General features: G+C 35.3%; 1 protein-coding gene across 3 annotated transcripts in view; it reads left to right on the top strand.

Moving 5' to 3' along the window:
- ANKRD17 (ankyrin repeat domain 17) overlaps positions 1-22578 on the top strand; it is a 177630-nt gene that overhangs the window by 115487 nt on the left and 39565 nt on the right. The window contains exons 15-22 of one of the 3 annotated variants that reach the window (XM_012464408.2): positions 809-1561; positions 5779-5927; positions 13998-14109; positions 14249-14394; positions 17790-17932; positions 18457-18670; positions 19521-19696; positions 20978-21140. In XM_012464408.2, coding sequence (XP_012319831.1) covers positions 809-1561; positions 5779-5927; positions 13998-14109; positions 14249-14394; positions 17790-17932; positions 18457-18670; positions 19521-19696; positions 20978-21140 — 1856 coding nt within the window. The remainder of the gene's footprint in view (positions 1-808; positions 1562-5778; positions 5928-13997; positions 14110-14248; positions 14395-17789; positions 17933-18456; positions 18671-19520; positions 19697-20977; positions 21141-22578) is intronic. The other 2 variants (XM_012464409.3, XM_012464415.2) reach the window with 2 other exon arrangements.

The raw sequence follows: 22578 nt of genomic DNA, 5'->3' as shown, positions 1-22578 counted from the left end.
ATTCTTTTATGAACGAGAATGCTGTATTTTCACCAGCTCTTTTCAATCACTACCATCAACTTAGAGCCTTGGCACCTTTTTCAGTTGATATAGCAAACAATTGATTGCTATACCTGTAGCCAGATCTGTCTATTCACCTGGCTGTCAGAAGATACAGTGGATGGCATAGTCCAGCATCTTTTCTTCCAGGGAGACTGAATCCCAATTCTCTACTGGCCACATAGCTGTGTGAATATGTGAATTTATATCTTGCCTAAGTTTTGAAGATATTAGGCCCCAACAAAGACATATATTTTAGTTGGATTTAATTTCTTGTTACTTCTTAGTGGTTTGGGTACTCCTTGTGTGTATGTGTGTGTGTTTAAAAGGCACAGACTATGAAATGTGAAAAAACTTGACTTAGAGGTCTGTTTTCTCTTCACCCTAACAATTTAGCATTATTATTCTGTTCTTATGATGAGTTTTAACATCTTTATGACCATATAAAATATGTACACATAGCCCTAGATGTTACTTTAATTGCACACTTAGGTTATCACAAACCTGCATTCCTCTGTTGTCTAATTTTAGCCATGTGATATTTTTAAGATTCTGAAATTAATTTACAAAGATTTTGCACATAAAATACATACATTTTATATTTGTGAACAAGAAGGTGGATTTGCTTTTAACTTTCTAACAGTGCAATTTCACCTTTTATGGATATGATTACTTAGTGCATAACTGTTGGCACTAAACCTCCCAACAGTAACTCTGTAATGAGGATGCCATTCATGTGCACTTCTGAGGGGGTTTCTTTTTCACACAGCTGCTTCTAAACAAAAGTCCAGCAGTCATTTGCCAGCAAACAGCCAGGATGTACAGGGTTACATCACCAATCAGTCTCCAGAGAGCATTGTAGAAGAGGCTCAGGGAAAGTTAACAGAACTGGAACAGAGGATAAAAGAAGCCATAGAAAAGAATGCACAGCTGCAGTCGTTGGAACTGGCTCATGCTGACCAACTTACCAAGGAGAAGATCGAGGAGCTGAACAAAACGAGGGAGGAACAAATTCAGAAGAAACAAAAGATTTTGGAGGAACTACAGAAAGTAGAACGAGAGTTACAACTGAAAACTCAGCAGCAGCTAAAAAAGCAGTATCTAGAGGTTAAAGCTCAAAGAATTCAACTTCAGCAACAGCAGCAACAATCTTGCCAACACCTGGGATTACTAACTCCTGTTGGGGTTGGAGAACAGCTTTCCGAGGGAGACTATGCACGGTTACAGCAAGTGGATCCCGTTTTGCTTAAGGATGAACCCCAGCAGACTGCTACTCAGATGGGTTTTGCACCAATCCAGCCTCTGGCGATGCCTCAAGCTTTGCCTCTGGCGGCAGGTCCCTTGCCTCCAGGGTCCATCGCAAATCTTACAGAACTGCAAGGAGTAATAGTTGGACAGCCAGTACTGGGCCAAGCACAGTTGGCAGGGCTGGGGCAAGGAATTCTGACAGAAACACAACAAGGGTTAATGGTAGCCAGCCCTGCTCAGACCCTCAATGACACGCTGGATGACATCATGGCAGGTGGGTTTATATTGTTATGAGCAGGTATCAAATATGATTTGCTTAAGGCGAGTAAGAATGTACCCAAATTTTTTGCCGTTACCCAACTTGAGAACTATTTTTGGACTCCTGACTCATGTCTATCTTTAGAAATATTAGTTCAATCTCAGAAGTTCTCAAAAGGATACAGGTGGAATTAAAGATTAGCTCATTCAATACAAATGACTGAAGCTTTCTGGCTTAGCTTGGTAGCTTGAGTATGTAGGGTTTTCATGGGGTTGATGTTTGATTTTTGTTTTTGTTTTCATTTTTTTCCTTTAAGTTCAGAATACTGAGACTGAATTTTGGCATTTTGCTTCTGTATTCATACCAATAAACTGGGAAGTTGATAGAAGTTGAAGTGCAAAACTAGTAGGACACATCAGGAAGCTTATTTATCAGCATAAATCCTTTATATCCTAATGGATCAGACTTCAAACCTGATGGATATTAAAAAAAACACTTTTACAAAATTAATAAAAGTACCAAACCAAATAGTTTAATTATACTGTATGTAAGTGATTTTGTCCCCTGTGAATGTTAATGTGTAGTCTCTTTCTAACTGTATCATGAGAAGATGTGGCCCCCTGAAAGTATCATAAATGATATATGTAGCCAGATAAATTTCATTCCATTATAACTAGTTTCATTGGCAAGAAGATATATTTTAGAAGAGTGTTTTAATGTTTCTAGTTTTTGGTACTTTTTTTTGGTAAGTTTTGTAACAAAGTAATGGGATTAGATTTTATAGGGTTGTAAGCCTATAAAATGCTATACTGAGAAGGATAATTTGCTTCATTAAAAAACAAAATTTGAAAAGGAAAACAGAAGAATGAAAGGAATAAACAGTGAAATGTTGGAAACTTTCATCTGATCTCTTCCCCTTTTTTATTCATTGGTCTGTACTTAAATGATGATTTTTCTAATTTTAAAACTGTTTCAGTAGCGTTACATATGATGAGATTATACATTTTTTTCCAAGTTTCATCTTTTAAAAGAATAATAGAAAACTAAATTGTATAGTGTTTAGATATTTAGCTAACATTCAGATACTAAGAAACCAGCTGAGACAGATTTTATACTTATAAATATCTGTAAAGTTTACTAGCTCTCCTTTAATAGCACCTCAATAGTTATAACAGGTGGAATGAAAATTTCTGCTAGTCTAAGGGTTAAATAACCACTTTGGAAAAATACTAGTAATAATTAGTAGTAAGAATTGTACCACTCTTATTGATGAGTGTAAAATTTTTCTGTAGATTTGAAAATCACTACAAATCATGACTAGCTGATTATAATAATTGGGAATAGAATTTTAAAAATATTAAATATCTTGTGAAAGTTGATTAACCCTAAATTTGATACTATGTCCATGGCCATGAATTTATTAATAATAGTGTCCTATTATGTCAAACTACCAAAAGATGTATAGAGTTAAATATTACTTATCCACTTAATAAAGAATAGGCATTACATAGTAATGGATGTTTAAAAATTTTTTTTTTATATAATATCAGAGTTTACCTGATGTGCTTGGGCATAGTTGTCAACAATGATATACTAGTTGTACAGTTTTGTATGCTGATCAGAATTATCAGAAGTTTGTAAAGTATCTTTTCTTTGATTCATACTTGAAACAAAAACAATTATCTTATATGTGTTCCCAGTGTTCCGTATAAAAATTTTTTAAGTGCACATAACTTTTTAGGAAATACAACAAATGCTTGTCATAATACAGAAATATTTTACTTTTTTATTATGCTCATTTCTATGGGGAGAGGAAAGATAGCCAGAAGGAGGAAGAGTAGGATTAAAAACATTTGTCTACTTACCTGCAACTCATCCCTGACAACAGGCATGTGCACATGCACACACAAACACATACATTCATGCACTCACTTTTGCAGCCTCAATCTTAAATTTCTATGGTAGGATGTATTCTTTCAGTTGCTTAATGATGATTTCCACTTCTTTCTTAGGGCTTTGAAGTACATTATAGCCTCATTAGTCTCATCATCATCTTTCCCTCCCTCTAGTACAGTCCCTGATCTTAATTTCTTAGTCTTCATTTATAGACTTATATCATAAAATTTGCCAACCAAAATTGTCTGTCTTTCCTGTTCTTCACACTTTCCAAACCAGAATCAGCTCCCTGTTTAACCTGTCTCAACACCTTGCTTTTGCTGTCATCTCCAGTTCCCTTTTTCCTATGTTGACATTAAAACTTTTCTTACATGTGGTTCTCCCTCTCTAAATCTAACCCTGAAATGAAGCCCCACATGTAAAAATTTTTACCATAATTCCTTCAGTACCTACATATTTACATACGTTACTTTTACTTGTCGAGAATGCATGTGTGATTGACAGTTACTTAATTTTAGTAAACCAGTTTCACAGATACCCCAAAGGAAATGATGAGATAATTGATTTTTCCTATCTCCTTTTAGATGAGGTGATAAGAACAACCAACTTGACTTAAAAAACTGTAATTTTAGTAGGTTTTTTAAAAAAATATTCTAGTTGAAATGTAAATTATAATTTAGTCATTTAACAATAAAGTTTAGATTTTTTTTAACCTGTTTAGTGTTATAAAATAAAATTTAGTGATTCAGACAGACTGGTGTTCATCCTATTTAAGTGACTTTTTGTATTTAACATTTTTACTGTGAAAATCCAATCAAAGGAGGTATGGAATCAATTTTAAGAGCTCTAGATTTTATATTATTTTGAAATTTATATCTACAATATGTACATTTAAATTATCTTGATCTTTTTATAACATATAAAACTATTAATATGGAGTAACAATATCAAGATCAGTAGATGATCAATTTAATATATTAGCATATGACCTTTTCTATTGGTCTGGATCCTTAAGGATTCAAACAGTGTTTTGTTTTGTTTTGTTTTATTTTATTTTCTCCTTCGTTTTTCCTTTGGCTTTTAAGTGGACTTAAAAATGTATAATTATAGAATGTGTGTTGCTATAATGTATAGTGTATGTTTGTGCCTGAACTAAGGATTTCATGTAAAATAGATTTCTTAAATTATAATCATGTTTATAATTGTTACAATAAGATAAATTTTAGTTTTATTCTTGACAGGTTCTTAATCTCTTTTGCCTGGTTTCAGATCCAGTTGTGAATCATGATTGTTTTCTGTCTGATGTAGTTGATAACTACTTTGGTAATACACATCCACACTGCTGTTGACCAGTCAAAGATAAATGCCCATACTTTAATATTATAGCATTTTTAATGCGGTTGGGGGATTTGATGTTCACATATCAACTCCAGAAACAAGGCAATGAAAGAATAAAGTACCCTCAGCTGAATCTACGGTATATCCTATGCCAGCATATTTGGAGTCCTCCCATCTCTAGTACTGACCAGAATAGCCTTTTCTTAAGTTACACATTTTGGTGAAAATAGTATCACAGCAATATCATACTTAGAAGAAGAATAATCCATATTTGAAGAATGTTTGTGTCCATACATTTATTTCTACCCTAATCTTTTAATTTTGTCCTAAGTCAGTGTGATTGCTGGATTCATTGGTGAGCATTTTAGCCCCCTCAGAAACAATTCTTCATATGAGAAACTACACTTCTATATGAGGAACAAATTTTCGTATTTGAATATCCTGTCATACAGAGGGCTACAATGCACAATATTACTATACCTGTCTGCAGTTAGTAAAACAGTAGGAAGTGTTTTAAATGATTGCATAGTGAGATTTCTCCCTCTCCAAAAGTAATATTAATTTTACTAGTTCTAAAATATAAGGTGTGAAGTTGGCAAGTAAAAACCACATATTTCCCCTTCTGATCTTGACTGTTTGACCTTTGATCCCTTTTCTAAGTAAGATATAATGGACAACTTTCCATTTGCATTTATATTTAATACATAAACATTTTTATTTTCAGGGTTATTTTGAATTAAGGTTTTACAACTACTTAACATAATAGGGGAATTTGTTTTTCAGTTGGATTATTATTTAGAAAATGAGTTACTCAATATACATTATAATTTTAGACTGTCATCAGTCAACAAGAACTAGGAAAATTAGTTATTAGTGCTATAGTAGTCTTCCTGTAGACATTTTGTTTTAAGAAATCTTTAAATATTTTCAAGTTAATATGTCTTACTATTACTTAACAATGTTTCATCCTTATTAAGTGCAGTTATTTTGTTTAACAGCAGTCAGTGGAAGAGCATCTGCAATGTCAAACACTCCTACCCACAGTATCGCTGCTTCCATTTCCCAACCTCAGACTCCAACTCCAAGTCCTATCATCTCTCCTTCAGCCATGCTTCCTATCTACCCTGCCATTGATATTGATGCACAGGTAAGTCCCACATTTAAGAGAGAGGGTTTTTCACTGGAATTATGCCATAATTACAAACATTAACTTTCAAAGATTTAAACCATGAAAGATTGTTTTGTCTCTAGGCAAAGTCTTGAGCCACAGTTTTAAATTAATTAGAATTCACATTTAAAAAATAAAATGCCAAATATAGATTATTAGTGATAATTATGTGATGGTCTGGTTTCCAAGATCATTAAGTAACCTTTTTTTTAAAAAAAAAAAAAACTTTAGAAGAGGATATAAAAGAAATACTAATAATTAGTAGAAGATATGGTTTGAAATATATAATGGATTGCATGTAAAAGGAAATGGGTTCTAATATAAAATTCCCTTACATTTTTATATGTCATATACATGATTGATACCATATATACATGGCCATCAGGACGGAGAAATGTTTGCAGTTTAGTTTTTGTATTTTGATTAGTACCTGGGGTTTGTATATTATAAAACTTAGTTTTATATGTGATCATCTCTTTATAATAAAGCCTGAATTTTAGCAGAGGGAACACTGGAAAAAAGAGAGAAGAGTGAGTGTGTATGTATGTTTGTGTTGGATGGACCATTAAGGGCATGTACTCTTAACCTATTAAAAATAAAGTTTCCTTTTTATTAAAATGTTTCTCAGTAACACTATGGAAAAGGAATTTTATTTCTGTTCTTACTTGTTGCCCAAATGTCTGTTGTTTTATATGTACTGACTTTTTTGTTGTTGTTGAGTACTTAAAATTGCTAGGGATTGACTATTTTTGAGGAATCGTCTCATCTAATCCTCAGACCATTCATGAAGTAGCTACTCTTAATACCCATCTCCCTGAAGAAGACACTGTAGCTATGAGAGAGATTAAGCATTTTGTTTAGTCACTTCATTTAGGCTACAAAGCAGCAGGGCTGGGAATATTCAAGTCTTACTTCAAAGACACCACTCTTTTCTTTTTTCTTTTGTAACGGGTTCTCACCATGCTGCCCAAGCTGGTCTCAAACTCCTAGGTTCAAGCGATCTTCCCGTCTCAGCCTCCCTGAGTAGGTGGAATTACAGGTGTGCCATCACACCCCAAAGACACCACTCTTAACTACCACCTACATAGCCTTTTAAAAAAAAATTGAGACATTCATGTGATGAACCATAGTTATTTAAATTTAATATTGATAGCATTGCAGAATTGGTTTGAACTTGGCATTGAATTTACATTATTTTTCTCCAATCTGTTTTGCTTTGAGGCTATCATGTTATTATTATTTTTTCTTTTGAGGTGGAGTCTGACTCTGTCACCCAGGCTGGAGTGCAGTGGTGAGATCTGGGCTCACTGCAACCTCTGCCACCTGGGTTCAAGTGATTCTACTGCCTCAGCCTCCTGAGTAGCTGGGATTGCAGGCGCCCACCACCACACCCAGCTAATTTTTTGTACTTTTAGTAGAGATGGGGTTTCACCATGTTGGCCAGGCTGGTCTCAAACTCCTGACCTCAGGTGATCCACCCGCCTCAGCCTTTCAGAGTGCTGGGATTACAAGCATGAGCCACTGCCCATGGCGGAGACTGTCATGTGTAGCAAGAGGTAGTTTTCCGATTTTTGTGGGCCCAAGAATTGATCCATTAGCAAAAGTAAGTACTTCACCAAAATGTAAAAAGACTTCTTTATAAAAATGTTTTTAAACAGGCACAGAAAAAGTTTGTCTAGGTATTGATTTTACTGAATATGAAATTATTGTAATGATGGTGAAATGATTTTTCCTGGGTGTATCATTCACCAACTATCACTATATTATAAATTAATTCTGAGAAGTTACATGTAGTTTTTTAATTAAATTTTTTTTTAACTTACATTTTAAACATAATAAGCATGCTTTTATAGAAAGATTTGAATATGGCTCCTTAGACATTTACTCTTTATTTATCTGATCTATACATCAAGGTTTGTCATTTGTTGGGTTAGCGAAACCTGAATTAAACTACTCTCTGTGGAGTTTTACCATATATGTTTAGTTAGACATTAAAAAGTTCCTACCTTGGAAAAAAATACTGTTCAAAAATATTGTTCACATTTTTTTCCTTTTGTATCTTTGTTTTTAAAATGTACTAGTTTTTGGCCAGGCGTGGTGGCTCACACCTGTAATCCCAGCACTTTGGGAGGCCAACGTGGGCAGATCACCTAAGGTTAGGCGTTCCAGACCAGCCTGGCCAACATGACAAAACCCTGTCTCTACTAAATATACAAAAATTAGCTGGGCATGGTGGCACACACCTGTAATCCCAGCTATTCGAGAGACTGAGGCGGAAGAAGTGCTTGAACCCAGAAGGCAGAGGTTGCAGTGAACTGAGATCATACCATTGCACTCCAGCCTGGGCAACAGAGTGAGACTCTGTCTCAAAAAAAAAAAAAAAAAATTACTAGTTTTTATATCAAGCAGATACTTAAATGATTAAAAATGAAAATCCTTTTGTATTCAATCCATCTGAAGTTTTTGTTTTGATAAGAAAATAAAAATTTTGTGGGCTCTTAAACATAGTAGGTACTTTGATTATGTGTGATAATATTGTGCTGTGACAAATGATATAATGAAGAAATTAATACTAAGATTCCTCTTCTGTTCTGAAAAATTAAACATTCTCTAATATTTGGATCTTCCATTTGTTTATGTAACAAACCTTAACATCCAGACTTAACACTTTGCAGATATTAACTTCTTTAACTTAATATTTATAACAATCCCATGAGGTAGGTACTCTTATTATTACCATTTTCCATTTGAGGAATATAAGAAGTAAAGCTATTAACTACCTTGCCAAACAGCTAATTAATGGTGGAGAGTATGTGAAATTATCTTTTACTTTAATGGTATAATTTGAATATTTTTCTCTATTCTTACTGGTTTTGCAATACAGAGTATAATCACAATGATTTAACAAGAGAAATTAAAGAGGCTAGCAAAAATTAGTTAACAGTGACATATAATATGCTACCATTAAAACATTCTACTTTAAAATTCATGCATTCTACTTGTTCATATGAACTAGTTTTAAATAGGTTATTTATTTTGCTGATTATTCTCATTTATTGAATACCTTGAAGTGCTGTCCCACTTTTTAAGCTTATGTATAGCCTGACTGGGTTAGAAAGCAAGATATTAAGGATTTCGGTTGTTGAAGTTTAAAAAAAAAGTTCAGCTCTTTAAGTCCTAGTAATCAAAGTAATTTAATTATATTAAGAGTAATTAATAGATGATGTACCCCCCCTTTCTTTTTTTTTTTTTTTAGACAGAGTATCACTCTGTCACCCAGGCTAGAGTGCAGTGGCACCATCACAGCTTGCTGTAGCCTTGAACTCCTGAGCTCGAATGATCCTCCCACCTCAGCCTCAAAGTAGCTAGGAGTACAGGCATTCCACACCACTTCTGACTAATTTTTTGTAAAGATGGGGTTTTGCTGTGTTGCTCAGGCTGGTCTCGAACATCTGGCCTCATGTGATCCTCCTGCCTCAGCCTCCCAGTGTTGGGATTACAGGCATAAACCAATGTACCCAATGTACTTCCTTTTTTAAAAACAGTTCAGTGCTTTTTCACCTGAATTTCAGCTCATTTAAAGTTGCCTTTCCTTCAGTATTGCCATCTGTGTTGCTACTATTTCTTATTTTTCATTTTGTATCAGTTATAAAATTGAATATTCATGTTGACATTTACATTAAATATATTTCATTTTTTATAAGCCAGAATTCATCATAGCAACCTCTGTTATGGTATGGAATGGTGTATATATTATGGCATCGTGGGCTAACTGAAATTTTCCTTAGAATGTAAACCTGAATGAGCTCTTAACGCTCCAGACATCTGTCTCCTTATTAAGATTTGGGACTTTCTCGTAGATACGTGACAAGTAATATAACTTCTTGACTAATACAACTTTGTGCAATATAATTTGAGTCAAAGGATCCTTCCTTTGAGTGGTACTTTGCCTTCTACAAAATCATCAGCTGTATTATAATTATTTCTATGACCAGTATTTGAAACACCTGTTTTTTTCTTTACCTTGTCATTATTAATATTAACCCAGCTTTCTATTTCAGAGCATTTGTCTATTGATGTACTGAGTAACAGAGTAATATTTCTTGCCATTTGAGGATTGTGTAGGTATTTTTACGAAGATGGAAACCTTGCTTCAGATTTTTGAAATTCTTTCATTATTGTCTTCAAAGATTATCATGTTAGTTGGTTTAGTTTCTCCTTAATGCAGAAATACAATGGAGTTGCCCACTTTTAACTTCATTTCCACAAGGAATTTAAAGCTGCTTTCTTAAGTTTTCAATGTTTGTTTCTTGAAATCTCATAATACATTATTATGCTTCTCTCCTAGTTTGAACCTGAATTTGCCCAGTATAGTAATCACTAACCTCCGTTGAGTCCTTTATTATCTTTGTCAACCCTAGAGTACTTAGTAGAATGCTTTGAATATAAAAGGTGCTTAATAAATGCCAGTTGAATTTATGTTTTGTAATGTTGGAAAAAATGTTTTACTGGTCCACTAAAACTTTCCGTGCTTATCTTTTGTAAATTTTGTGTACATCTCTTCATTTTTTGTTTGAGATTGACATAGCTTTCCTAAATTACTCTTTAAACCCTGGAAGAATTTTACAAACCTTATAAACTTCAACATAAAATTGACTCTTCTGATGATTACATATGCACCAAAGTAGAGTGAACATAAGACACAAACACTTAACATTAGATTCACCATAATCTGCTGTCCCTTAGGGCCCTTTTGTGATAATAGTGGGAAGAACAGGATTTTGTTATCAAGAAGATCTTTCAGCTTTTTAAAGCCCGTCTCTACCAGTTGTTAGTTTGTGTGGCCATCAGAAAGTTATTTATCAGACCCTTTATCTTTTTTTTTCTGAAATCAGATATAATTTCTTCCTATAAATCTGAAATGAAGATCAGATACTCTAACACAGTCAAAGCTGTCACTCATTTAAGTTTCATGTCCTTCTCCATTGTTGTAGTTGGTGCATCTCTCCCTTGTGGCCATCCCTGATCTCTGCAGTCAGTAGCTCTGCTCTCTGCCAGCCTCTTCTGCAGAGCAGCTTTTGCGGTCTCCCTCTTCATCACTGACTAGTAGGCTTTTTCTTTTTTCTTGACTCATACTGATTTTGCCTTTTGTCTTTTGTTTTTCATTTCTTATAATAGAATTTGGTCTTTAGAGTTATTTACATTCTGGGAGAATATGCTTTTCCATTTTATGATTATTATATACTTTCTACAAATACAATGTGTAAATGCAGTCAATGCTATATATAGTTTTTGAATCTGTGACTTTTACAGCTATTGCCATTCATTTTACTTAACTATCATTTATTGTTTCCTAAGTAAAGCATCACTTATAGGTAGAAAATACAAACATAAATAAGATGTTCCTTACCTCCCAGGAATTTATAGTTTCTGTGGGTGACAGACATGTAAGGCAGATTGGTGATAAGTACTGTAATAGAGGTACATATGTGAAAATGAGGGAAATACTTAGAGCAACATTGTCTAGTTGAAAAATAAGGTGAGACACGTTTGTAATTTTAAATTCTCTAGTAGTCACATTAAAAAATGTGAAAAGAAATAAATGGAGTGAATTTTATTTTATTTTTATTTTTGAGATGGAGTCTCGCTCTTGTTGCCGAGGCTAGAGTGCAAGGGCGTGATCTTGGCTCACCGCAACCTCCGCCTCCCAGGTTCAAGCAATTCTCCTGCCTCAGCCTCCCAGGTAGCTGGGATTACAGGCATGCACTACCATGCCCAGCATATTTTGTATTTTTAGTAGAGACGGGGTTTCTCCATGTTGATCAGGCTGGTCTCGAGCTCCTGACCTCAGATGATCTGCCCGCTTCGGCGTCCCAAAATGCTGGGATTACAAGCATGAGCCAACATGCTTGGAGAATTTTGAAATATATTTTATTTAACTTAATATATCATAATATTGTTTTAACATGTAATCAATACAACACAATTGCTGAAATAATTTACATTTTTACTTTATACTAGAAGTCTTCAAAATTTGGTGGGCATGTTACACTTATAGCTGGAGTGATCAAATCATTTTGGTTTTCCTAGGACTTTCCTGTTTTAGCACCAAAAGTCCCTCATCCCAGAAACCTCCTCAGTCCCAGATTTGTCACCTTACTTATATCTAAATTTGGATTTCATTGGAAATACTTGATTGTATTTAGATTTGATTAAATGTGCAGTTGAAAAGTAGATTCATTTACTCAAATTGTTTGAGACATCCTAAGTTTTCCAATAACCAGATTGAGTATCAGTTATTACATTTAAAGTTAAATACAATTAAAAATTTAGTTCTTCTGTTACACTAGTCATATTTCAAGTGCTAATAGTCACATGTTGCTAGTAGAGTACTAAAAGTATCTAGCTGGAGGTAGTTGGCACACGCCTGTAAACACAGCTACTCGGGAGACTGAGGCAGGGAGAATTGTTTGAACCCGGGAGGTGGAGATTGCAGAGAGCCAAGATCGCGACACTGCACTTCAGCCTGGGAGACAGAGTGATCTCAAAAAAAAAAATAAAAAATAAAAGTATGAGAAATTAGATAGTTTGCTAGGTTAGCATTTAAACTGTAATAGAGTATGAACACTGGTAAATCTAGTGTTGTTCACTATTGTTATAAGAAGGCAGAAGCAAGCCATATGTAGAAAGTGTCATGTCTCATAATAGTCTTTGTCTTTAAAAATACAAGGTACAATTTGGATGTTTGGTTCCTTTGTATTTTGGAGCTTTGTTCTCAAACACAGCTAAGTTACTTGGAAACAATTTTATTTATTTCAAGATCTACTTTTCAGTTTGTTAGGTGGGTCCACAATTGCTAATTTGGCCCTACTACTGAGGATTCTACTTGACATCCTGTGTGTTTTGAGGTCTTTCTACTCTGCCTGGTGGGAACCAAACTATTCCTGGCCCCATGTGACCTCTGGGTATGATTCAGCCTGATTCTCTCTGGCGGTCCTTCCCTGGCCTTGGATAATTTCCTCATGCACATGGGCTAATCAAAACTCAGCTGAAGATTTGATGGGAATACTCTGCACATCTCCAGAGTACCCTCTCTGCAGTGCTCTCCTCTTCAGTAATCTGCTCCATGAATTCTAGCCACCTTGACCTCTCCATATTCTGTCTTCTCAAGTTGGGGAAACTGCCAGACTCTGTTTGGATACTTGCTTTCTGCACTGTAGCCTGGAAACTCTCCAGGCAGTAAGTTGGGTTAATCATTTCTGTCCTCAGGGGTCATCTGCACTGTCTATCTAAACACCATCGTTTCAAAGAGGTTTTTTTTTTTTTAAATTATTTGAAATAGGAAAATAAATCTGATATATGTTTCTCCATTAATGGCCAAAAGCACAAGTGAATCAGTATTTCTTTCAATTTCTTTCATGTGATTGAAAGTCATACTTTATTTTTCTTCATGCTTGCTTTAAGAATTGCCCATAAAGTTCAAATATTTATTTGTAGCCTTTAAAAAAAAACTCACAAGTTGGCTACTAATGTGGAAAAAATTAAGTAAACCATTCTCTCCCCTCCCCTCTCCTCCCCTCCCCTCCCCTCCCCTCTCCTCTCCTCCTCTTCTTTCTCTTTTTTCTTTTCTTTTCTGGGATGGAGTCTCGCTCTGTTGCCCAGTCTAGAGTGCAGTAATCTCAGCTCACTGCAACCTCTGCCTCCCAGTTCAAGCAATTCTCCTGCCTCAACCTCCTGAAAAGCTGGAACTACAGGCATGCGCCACCATGCCCAGCTAATTTTTGTATTTTTATTAGAGACAGGGTTTTACTATGTTGGCCAGGATGGTCTCGATCTCTTGACTTCATGATCCACCCACCTTAGCCTCCCAAAGTGCTGGGATTACAGGTCTGAGCCACTGTGCCTGGCCGTAAACCTTGCTTTTCAAATGCTTGATATTGTAGAGTGATACATACGTATTTGTGTGCATTTGGTATGTTTGTATATTATGTATTTGATATTAACATCTTAAATTATTTAATAAACTAACCAAAAAATAATTTTTTATAGACTGAGAGTAATCATGACACAGCGCTAACACTTGCCTGTGCTGGTGGCCACGAGGAACTGGTACAAACACTGCTAGAGAGAGGAGCTAGTATAGAGCACCGAGACAAGAAAGGTAGGGCCTACTTTTATTTGTTTTTGGAGTGCTGGTCAAAAAATCTATTTAGAAACATTATTTCTTAGTCCTGTTTTGAAGGTTATACATTTTGTTCCTTTGCTTAGCATATAGTGAGAAGATCATTATTTTTCTCCAGGTTTTACTCCACTCATTTTGGCTGCCACAGCTGGTCATGTTGGTGTTGTGGAAATATTGCTGGATAATGGTGCAGACATTGAAGCCCAGTCAGAAAGAACCAAGGACACACCACTGTCCTTGGCCTGTTCTGGGGGAAGACAGGAGGTAATGTTTCCACTTAGTGTAATTGTTTTCCTCTCTCTGTTTAGCAAATGTGTACTTTCACTTGTATTATTTTTTCTATCAGAACAGTGCTTTGGCATTTATAGATTTATCAGGATAACTGAAACTACTGTCTACTAACAAACAGATGAGTATCATTGTTAGCTGTAAGCTGTTTTGCCAGAAAAATCACACATTATTTAGAATCCTGCTCATCTTAAAGTAATACTGCTATAGGAATCCCTGTTTATTGAATTTAGGGTAGGAGAAGACTATTCCAAGTCAAATCAGTAAGTCCTAATGTACAGGGCATATATTCACTCATCTTTGCCTGCCCTGTAGTACATGGCATAGAAGATACTTAATACCAGTCTCTGTTGCTATCTGTAAGATTAGTAGAGAACTAAGAATACTCCATTTTTATGTGTTTTGAAAACTCTTGTCTTGCTTTCATTTTCCCCACCCTTTCTCAACTCTGGAGACAAGGTTCTCAGGTAAGATGGTAAGATTATACGACCTTTCGGTTTTTTAAGGAAACTAGAAAAACTGATAGAGATTAGCTAGACCCGAGAAAATACAGCTTTACACTCACTTGTGTATCTTGTGGCATTTCATAATCAGCTGGATAACCGTTTTTTTTCTTTTTCAAATCCAGTCCTTTGTACAGAGGATATAAACCAGATGTGTTGTCTCCATAGATTCCCTTCTCTATCAAGGAATTATTGAATTTTAGATTTAGAAAGCACATTATTAGGTCATTCAGATCAGTGTCTTACTCAGCTTTAAAATCTTTTTTTTTCTCTTTTTTATTTATAAGGTTTTCCTATTTATTAAGCCTGAAGTATGCCTTATTTGTTTCCCCACAGTTCTTAGTTTTGTTCTTTAAACAAATGGAAAGAGGTTTATACCTTTTCTATCTCCAAATTTTTTTTCCTGAAGTCACCTATTCTCTGTGTGAAACAAGTCCCGTTTTGGTTGTTAATCTGAGAATACCTTTTCCAAGCCTTTCACCACCATGACTATTTCACCCTTAATGTCAGTATCCTTCTTGAAATACTATATGTAAAGGTACTCTGACCCGAGAACTGGGAAACTATTACCTCCCATTTGCGTATCTTAAAGTAGCTTTTTCCCCTAGTTTTCCACAGTCAAAACACATAAGGTTATATTGAACTCTAGTTAGTTAGACCCACCAGATTTTTAAAATAAACTTGTAAATAAACAGTTTTAAGAGCTATAATAGTTCCTATACAAAAGAATGGGAAATCTAATAAAATTGCATAAGTCCAAGAAGATAGGGCTTGGTGATTCTTCATTACGTAAATTAAAAAACTGAATTCTGTTAACAGTGATAATATAGGCGTGGGTTTTTTTTTCCATAATTTTTATTCCCTTATATTTGGAGTAGATATTATATTCATGGATAGTTAGATATACTTATTACTAGAATACTCCATAAAAGAGACAAGGAGCCTGGCCTGTCCCTACTATTTTGTTTCTTCTAGTTGTGTCACTTTTTTCTTCTATAATTCATAGTAGAGGCAATAGATATGTTAAACGTATTATAAGCCAAATATTAAGATAGTGAAAAATAAACTATTTAATTTGATAAATTATTTCTACCATTCCAGAAAAAGTAAAAAATTCCCATCAATCCTGGAAAGCAAAATTTTGCTTTGACTGAAATTTTCATATAATTATGTAGCTTGAAAAAATACTTGCTTTATATTCAATATTGAAAAATATTGAATCAAGAAGAAATTAGTTGATTCCCTTTATTTAACTAACATTAAAGGCAATAGGGCACTGTAATTTTTATGAATTGTGTATTTTTGTTAAAATGTAACATGAGGCTGTAACAATTGTAGAAGTATAATAGGGTAATAAATTTGCCTGTAAACACTTTGTTACTTTAATTTGGTGTCAATAGAACAGGTAAGTATTTTGAAGTGATTAATAAAATGTTGGAGTCATTTTACTAGAAAGTCACAAATTTTGTTTTATATTGGATGTTTTGGGAGCAGAACAGTGTGAGAAATTTGATTAGAGTTTTCTACTATACAAATAACCTAATGCCGTATTTTTTCTTGTTTTTATAACCTTGCCACATAAGTGGCCTAGTCTTACTGGCTCTGAGAGCAAAAAGTGATGGACAGAATGTCGTATCTAAAATTGGACATAGCTTTACTGAGATGCAAGACAAGGCACTGTTCATTAACATTTATTATTTCCCAGTTAGTATTTTAGGATATATTAATAGTAAGAGTAGGGATAAGAGCTATGATCTTGAGCCAGTCTTGACTTCCTATGTCTTATTTATAAAATGAAAATGAATATTGTGTCAAAGGTTGTTTAGGCATTAAATGGCATAGTGGACAACGATCTGTTAATGGCCAATCAGTACTTAAATAAATGCTAGATATTTTTAGATTTCAGGAAATGCAATTAAGATCTAGTGGGATACAACTGCAAATCCACTAGAATGGCTAAAATTGAAGACTGACAATAACAAATGTTGCCAAGACTGATGCTACTAGAACTCATGCATTATTGAAGGGAGTGTACATAGTACAACCACTTTAGGAATAGCCTGGCAATATCTTACAAAACCATACACTCGGCTGGGTGCGGTGGCTCATGCCTGTAATCCCAGCACTGTGGGAGGCGGAGGCAGACAGATCACGAGGTCAGGAGATCGACACCATCCTGGCTAACACAGTGAAACATGCCTCTACTAAAAATACAAAAAAGTTAAACGGGCGTAGTGGCATGTGCCTATAGTCTCAGCTACTCAGGAGGCTGAGGCAGGAGAATTGCTTGAACCTGGGAGGTGGAGGACACAGTGAGCCGAGATCTCGCCACTGCACTCCAACATGGGCAATAGAACGAGACTCCATCTCAAAAAAAAAAAAAAAAAATCTAGGTAGTGAATATATGTAAGGTTTTTCAATATTATGTTAGAAAATTTTCATAATGTAAAAATATAGGACCTTTTATTCTGTATTTTAAAAATACTGATTGAAAGGTTTAAAAATATGTTAAGTACATTCACATATATAATATGAAAAAATCTTATCCCATATTACTCTGTTTTACTGCTTTGTGGTGAAAACAGAAATATTAATTTCCAAAGCATGTCCCAATATTTTCAGTCCAGACCTTTCATGAACACACTATACCATTTTAGTAGATTTCTACATGGGTTTTACTTGAGAAGGTATCTCTTTATTGGCTTCCAAGACCTCCTGCTATCATTAGAGGCTGGTTTTGGGCAGATCATGAAGGAAGAACTTTCCTTTTCTTTTATTGTATAGTATACCAGAAGAAGAAGTTTAAAAATATACACTTTGATAACATGCCTCGCCATACGAAAATACTTTTTTTTGTTTTCTTTCCAGGTGGTGGAGCTATTGTTAGCTCGAGGGGCAAATAAAGAGCACAGGAATGTTTCTGATTACACACCTCTAAGTCTGGCTGCTTCTGGTGGCTATGTGAACATCATCAAAATATTACTAAATGCAGGAGCTGAGATTAACTCTAGGCAAGTTGTATTCTCTTTCTATAAGTGCCTTATTTAGTAAGGCAGTTACAGATATTTATAGAGTGCCCATTTTTTAGTGCCAAATTTAGTAAATACCTTTATTGCAAATTTGGCATTCAAAGTAGTAGAGATTTTTGAGATGAACTTTAAGTAATTAAAACGTGACATAGAACTTGAAAAATATTGATTACTGCGTTTCTTATGGTACTAAATGTAAGCATATCTTAGAAGCTTTTATTAAGCAAGTTAATACACGCTTTAAGATTGAAAGTTTATCCTAATAACTTCTTAATCACCTTCCAGCCCAAGTCATTATGTGGAGTGAAATACAAAAAGTATTCTAATAAAACATTTCTAATGGAGTCTTGGCAGTATCTCCGAGACTTACTAGGGTTGAGAAAAATGAATATTTTAAACAGTCCTGCAAAATGATCTTAGATTAGAATTCTATATCATCTCTAATTTTTCTGTGTCATTTAAAATGTATACTTTTCCATTTGTTTTCCCCATACCTGCACCCTCAGAACTGGTAGCAAATTGGGCATTTCTCCTCTGATGTTAGCAGCTATGAATGGACACACAGCTGCTGTTAAGCTTCTGTTAGACATGGGCTCTGACATAAATGCTCAAATAGAAACCAATCGGAACACTGCTCTTACCTTAGCCTGCTTCCAAGGAAGAACTGAAGTGGTTAGCCTTCTGCTTGATAGAAAAGCAAATGTTGAACATAGAGCTAAGGTAAGAAAAAGTCTGAGATTGACACATGAATTTATTGCATTGATATTTAAGATGTATAGTAGCAACATGTTGGTTATAATTTTAGTGCTTTCTAGTAACATTTATCTCCTATGCATGTATTTAATCAGAAATCATTCTGTATAACTCAGTCAGGCATTAAATACCTGAGTGATAAATTATCTTGAAAATACCTGAGCAGGCCGGGCGCGGTGGCTCACGCCTGTAATCCCAGCACTTTGGGAGGCTGAGGCGGGTGGATCACGAGGTCAAGAGATCGAGACCATCCTGGTCAACATGGTGAAACCCCGTCTCTACTAAAAATACAAAAAATTAGCTGGGCACGGTGGCGCGTGCCTGTAGTCCCAGCTACTCGGGAGGCTGAGGCAGGAGAATTGCCTGAACCCAGGAGGCAGAGGTTGTGGTGAGCCGAGATCGCGCCATTGCACTCCAGCCTGGGTAACGAGCAAAACTCCGTCTCAAAAAAAAAAAGAAAATACCTGAGTGATAAATTTTTATAGGTAACAGTGACAATAGGTTTATCAGCTGAAAAAGAGAGACTATTTTGAAAGGGAAGGGAGGGAGGCATTTATTGATTAGCAGTTATATGCCAAGTGCTTATATTTTACACAATTTTTTTTTTTTACAATACCATTGAGATTAGGTAGAATTATTTTCTTTTAATAGATCAGACTGTAACTCAAAGGAGCTAATAAGGGTCAGTTATTAGTTGTGAATCTTGGTAACAACTGTATCGTATTTCTTATTCAACTTGTTATTCTTTAAAATTTTTAAATTTTAGATCTTTCCAGTCTCTTATGTGTCATTACGTTTTATTTTCTACCAAACTTAGACTGGTCTCACACCACTAATGGAAGCTGCCTCTGGTGGATATGCGGAGGTGGGCCGAGTTCTTTTGGATAAAGGTGCTGATGTTAATGCTCCTCCAGTTCCCTCCTCAAGAGATACAGCTTTAACCATAGCAGCAGATAAAGGGCATTACAAATTCTGTGAGCTTCTTATTGGCAGGTATGTTATTACCATACCCTTCATATAAGAACACAAGTGTTGCTAGTGATTACCTTTCTCTCTGGACAAGTAATTACATTTGATTTACAAGTGCTTTTTTCCCTAGGCCTACCCATTGTTTTCCAGCCATCCAGAGCTATGCTGCATTGTCTGATTTGTTTCCGTGTAACCTAAAAATGTTTTTCTTTCATTCTTGTCTGTATTACTTTTAACGTCTATAATAGTAAGCTATTTGAGCATCCATCTGTTGTCATACATACTTAAACATCCCACACACACAAGTCTTAAAAGTCTAGCAGTGATCTAAGGCTTCATTGTTCATTTTCTTGTTCTTTGCAGGAATTAAGGCTTTTAGGTGTGGTTATTGGACTGTTTAAGACATCAGACAGGATTCAGGGTACTTCTACTTTCAGTCATGTAGAAGTTAACTGCTAGTTTTCCGAAGATGGTTGTTTAATTTGTTTTCCTGCAGTCTCAAAGACCTTTGCATGATACTCTAGGCAGCAGTATTTGGTAGCAACTGCTATTAACTCTTATTCACTGTGAGTCTTCTTATCTACATCATGCTCACTGAATGAATGCTAAACTTGCATGTTATCCTTAATATACTACAAAAACAGAATGAGTATCCCTAATTGGAAAAGCTCTAAAATATGTAACATTTTGTGCCCTGTGATGACACTCAACGGAAATGCTCATTGGAGCATTTCAGACTTCTGATACTGGATTTCAGATTAGGGATGGTCAGCCTGTATATGAACACAAATAATCTGAAACAGATACAGTTGCCTCATAGGATATTGCTTTTGTAGTATATTTCTGGGAGCAAGACATATTTAAGTCTTCAAATATTGAAGACAATTTTTATCTTTACAGAGTATTTTCACATGTTAATAGTTGATTTTTGTTGCTGTGTCATTTCATTCTATTTAAGACAATGCTAAGCTGGGTGTGGTGACATTGCCTATAATTCTAGCACTTTGAGAGGTTGAGACAAGAGGATTACTTGAGCCCAGGAGTTCGAGACCAGCCTGGGTAACATAGGGAGACTCCATCTCCACAAGAATTTTAAAAATTAGCTGAGCATGATGGCATGGGCCTGTAGTCCCAGCTACTCTGGAAGCTCAGGTAGGAGGATCACTTGAGCCCTGGAGGTGGAGGCTGCAGTGATCCATGATCTCACCACTGCATTCCAGCCTGGGTGACAGAGCAAGACCCTGTCTTAAAAAAAAAAAAAAAAAAAAAAAAAAAGACAATGCTATCTGTGTCATTGGTTTTTAGGGGAGCTCATATTGATGTACGTAACAAGAAGGGGAACACTCCATTGTGGCTAGCAGCAAATGGTGGACACCTCGATGTGGTTCAGTTACTGGTGCAAGCAGGTGCAGATGTGGATGCAGCAGATAACCGCAAGATAACTCCTCTTATGGCAGCATTTAGAAAGGTATAAGTCTTTCATCCTCATTTACCTGGATGTTTTTTACTTACACTAGGAAGTACGTGGCTTAGTGATCACTAAAGACTCATTTTGTGCTTTTGCAACTGTGACGAAAGCAGTAAATATGCAGATAATTACTCTGATGGCAACATTAAATGTAGATATATACAGGTTTTGCAGAAAAGCCATTAATATCAACCTTATTGGACATCAGAGCTAGGTAAACTTTTAAAAAACTGTTCTAAGTAATATTTTCAAAATTGGTTGCAGTCTTAATCTTCACAAAGTGTAAATCCAGTTAAGATACTTAAGTAAGTACCTCTAGTTAGTTACTCTTAATGAGTGTTTTCTTTTAGTACCACTACAGAGGAAAATATCACTTAAATTGTTTTTTTTGTGTGTGTATGCCAGGTGCTGTGGTTCATGGCTATAATCCCAGCACTTTGGGAGGCCAAGGTGGGCAGATGTAGTGAAGCCCTGCCTCTACACAAATTATAAAAATTAGCTGAGTATGGTGGCATGTGCCTGTAGTTACAGCTACTTAGGAGGCTGAGATGGGAAGATGGCTTGAGCCTGAGAGGCAGAGGTTGCAGTGAGCTGAAATTCCACCACCACACTCCAGCCTAGGTGATAGAGTGCAACCCTGTCTCAAAAAAAAAAAAATTGTTTTTATTTTGATTATTGACTTTAACTAGTAGGAAAAAATGAATTAAATAATGAAAATGCCACTACCAGCATTTTAATCTACTGAATTTCAAGTATATTACATTTAAAGGTAAAAATATGAATTTCGTGAAAGTGAAACAAACTTTCTTCGATTTAATGGTTCGTTTGATAATCCATTGATCTCTTACATACAGTCTTAGTTTGTTATGGGGAATATCAGACTACTGTTACAGGGATTATAATTTTGAGTTTTTTCATTTGAAGATATGTAGGTAAAATTCCCTGTAGATGCCAAAATGTTGAAAATTTTTAATAAATAAATTGCGATAAAGTGTCTCTTCCTTTTTCTCTTATTATTCTCTCTGACTCTTGTTTTTTATTCTATCTCTTCCCTAGATATTTTGGACTACCAGTGACTGTATTTTTGACTCTCTGTATATTTGTTTTTCAGCAATCAGACTTACTCCTTCTCACTGGCTAGCTGCCTCTTCTCCAAGCAAGCTAGCATATCATTATCAAGTTAATCTTTGTGTCTCCCTAATCTCTGAAATCATTTGGAATCCAATCTTAGTTTGGTATTCAAAGCCACCACAATTTAGTGCTTGTAGATCTTGTCTCCCATTAGAATCCCTAATGTGGAGAATTATCTTCTTGCTTGATCTTTCCTTGTTCATGTCTCTCACATCACCTTTTTTCTCATCTCATAGAATGCCCATGTCTTTCTTCATTTTTCCAAAGTTACTCATTCTTAAGGTGTAGTTTAAGTCTCTCCTTCTAC

The sequence above is a fragment of the Aotus nancymaae genome, unplaced genomic scaffold (assembly GCF_030222135.1).
Source record: "Aotus nancymaae isolate 86718 unplaced genomic scaffold, 86718_ANA_hifiasm-v0.15.2.pri h1tg000006l, whole genome shotgun sequence".
Lineage (NCBI taxonomy): Eukaryota > Metazoa > Chordata > Mammalia > Primates > Aotidae > Aotus > Aotus nancymaae.
This window is presented reverse-complemented; position numbering and strand designations above follow the sequence as displayed.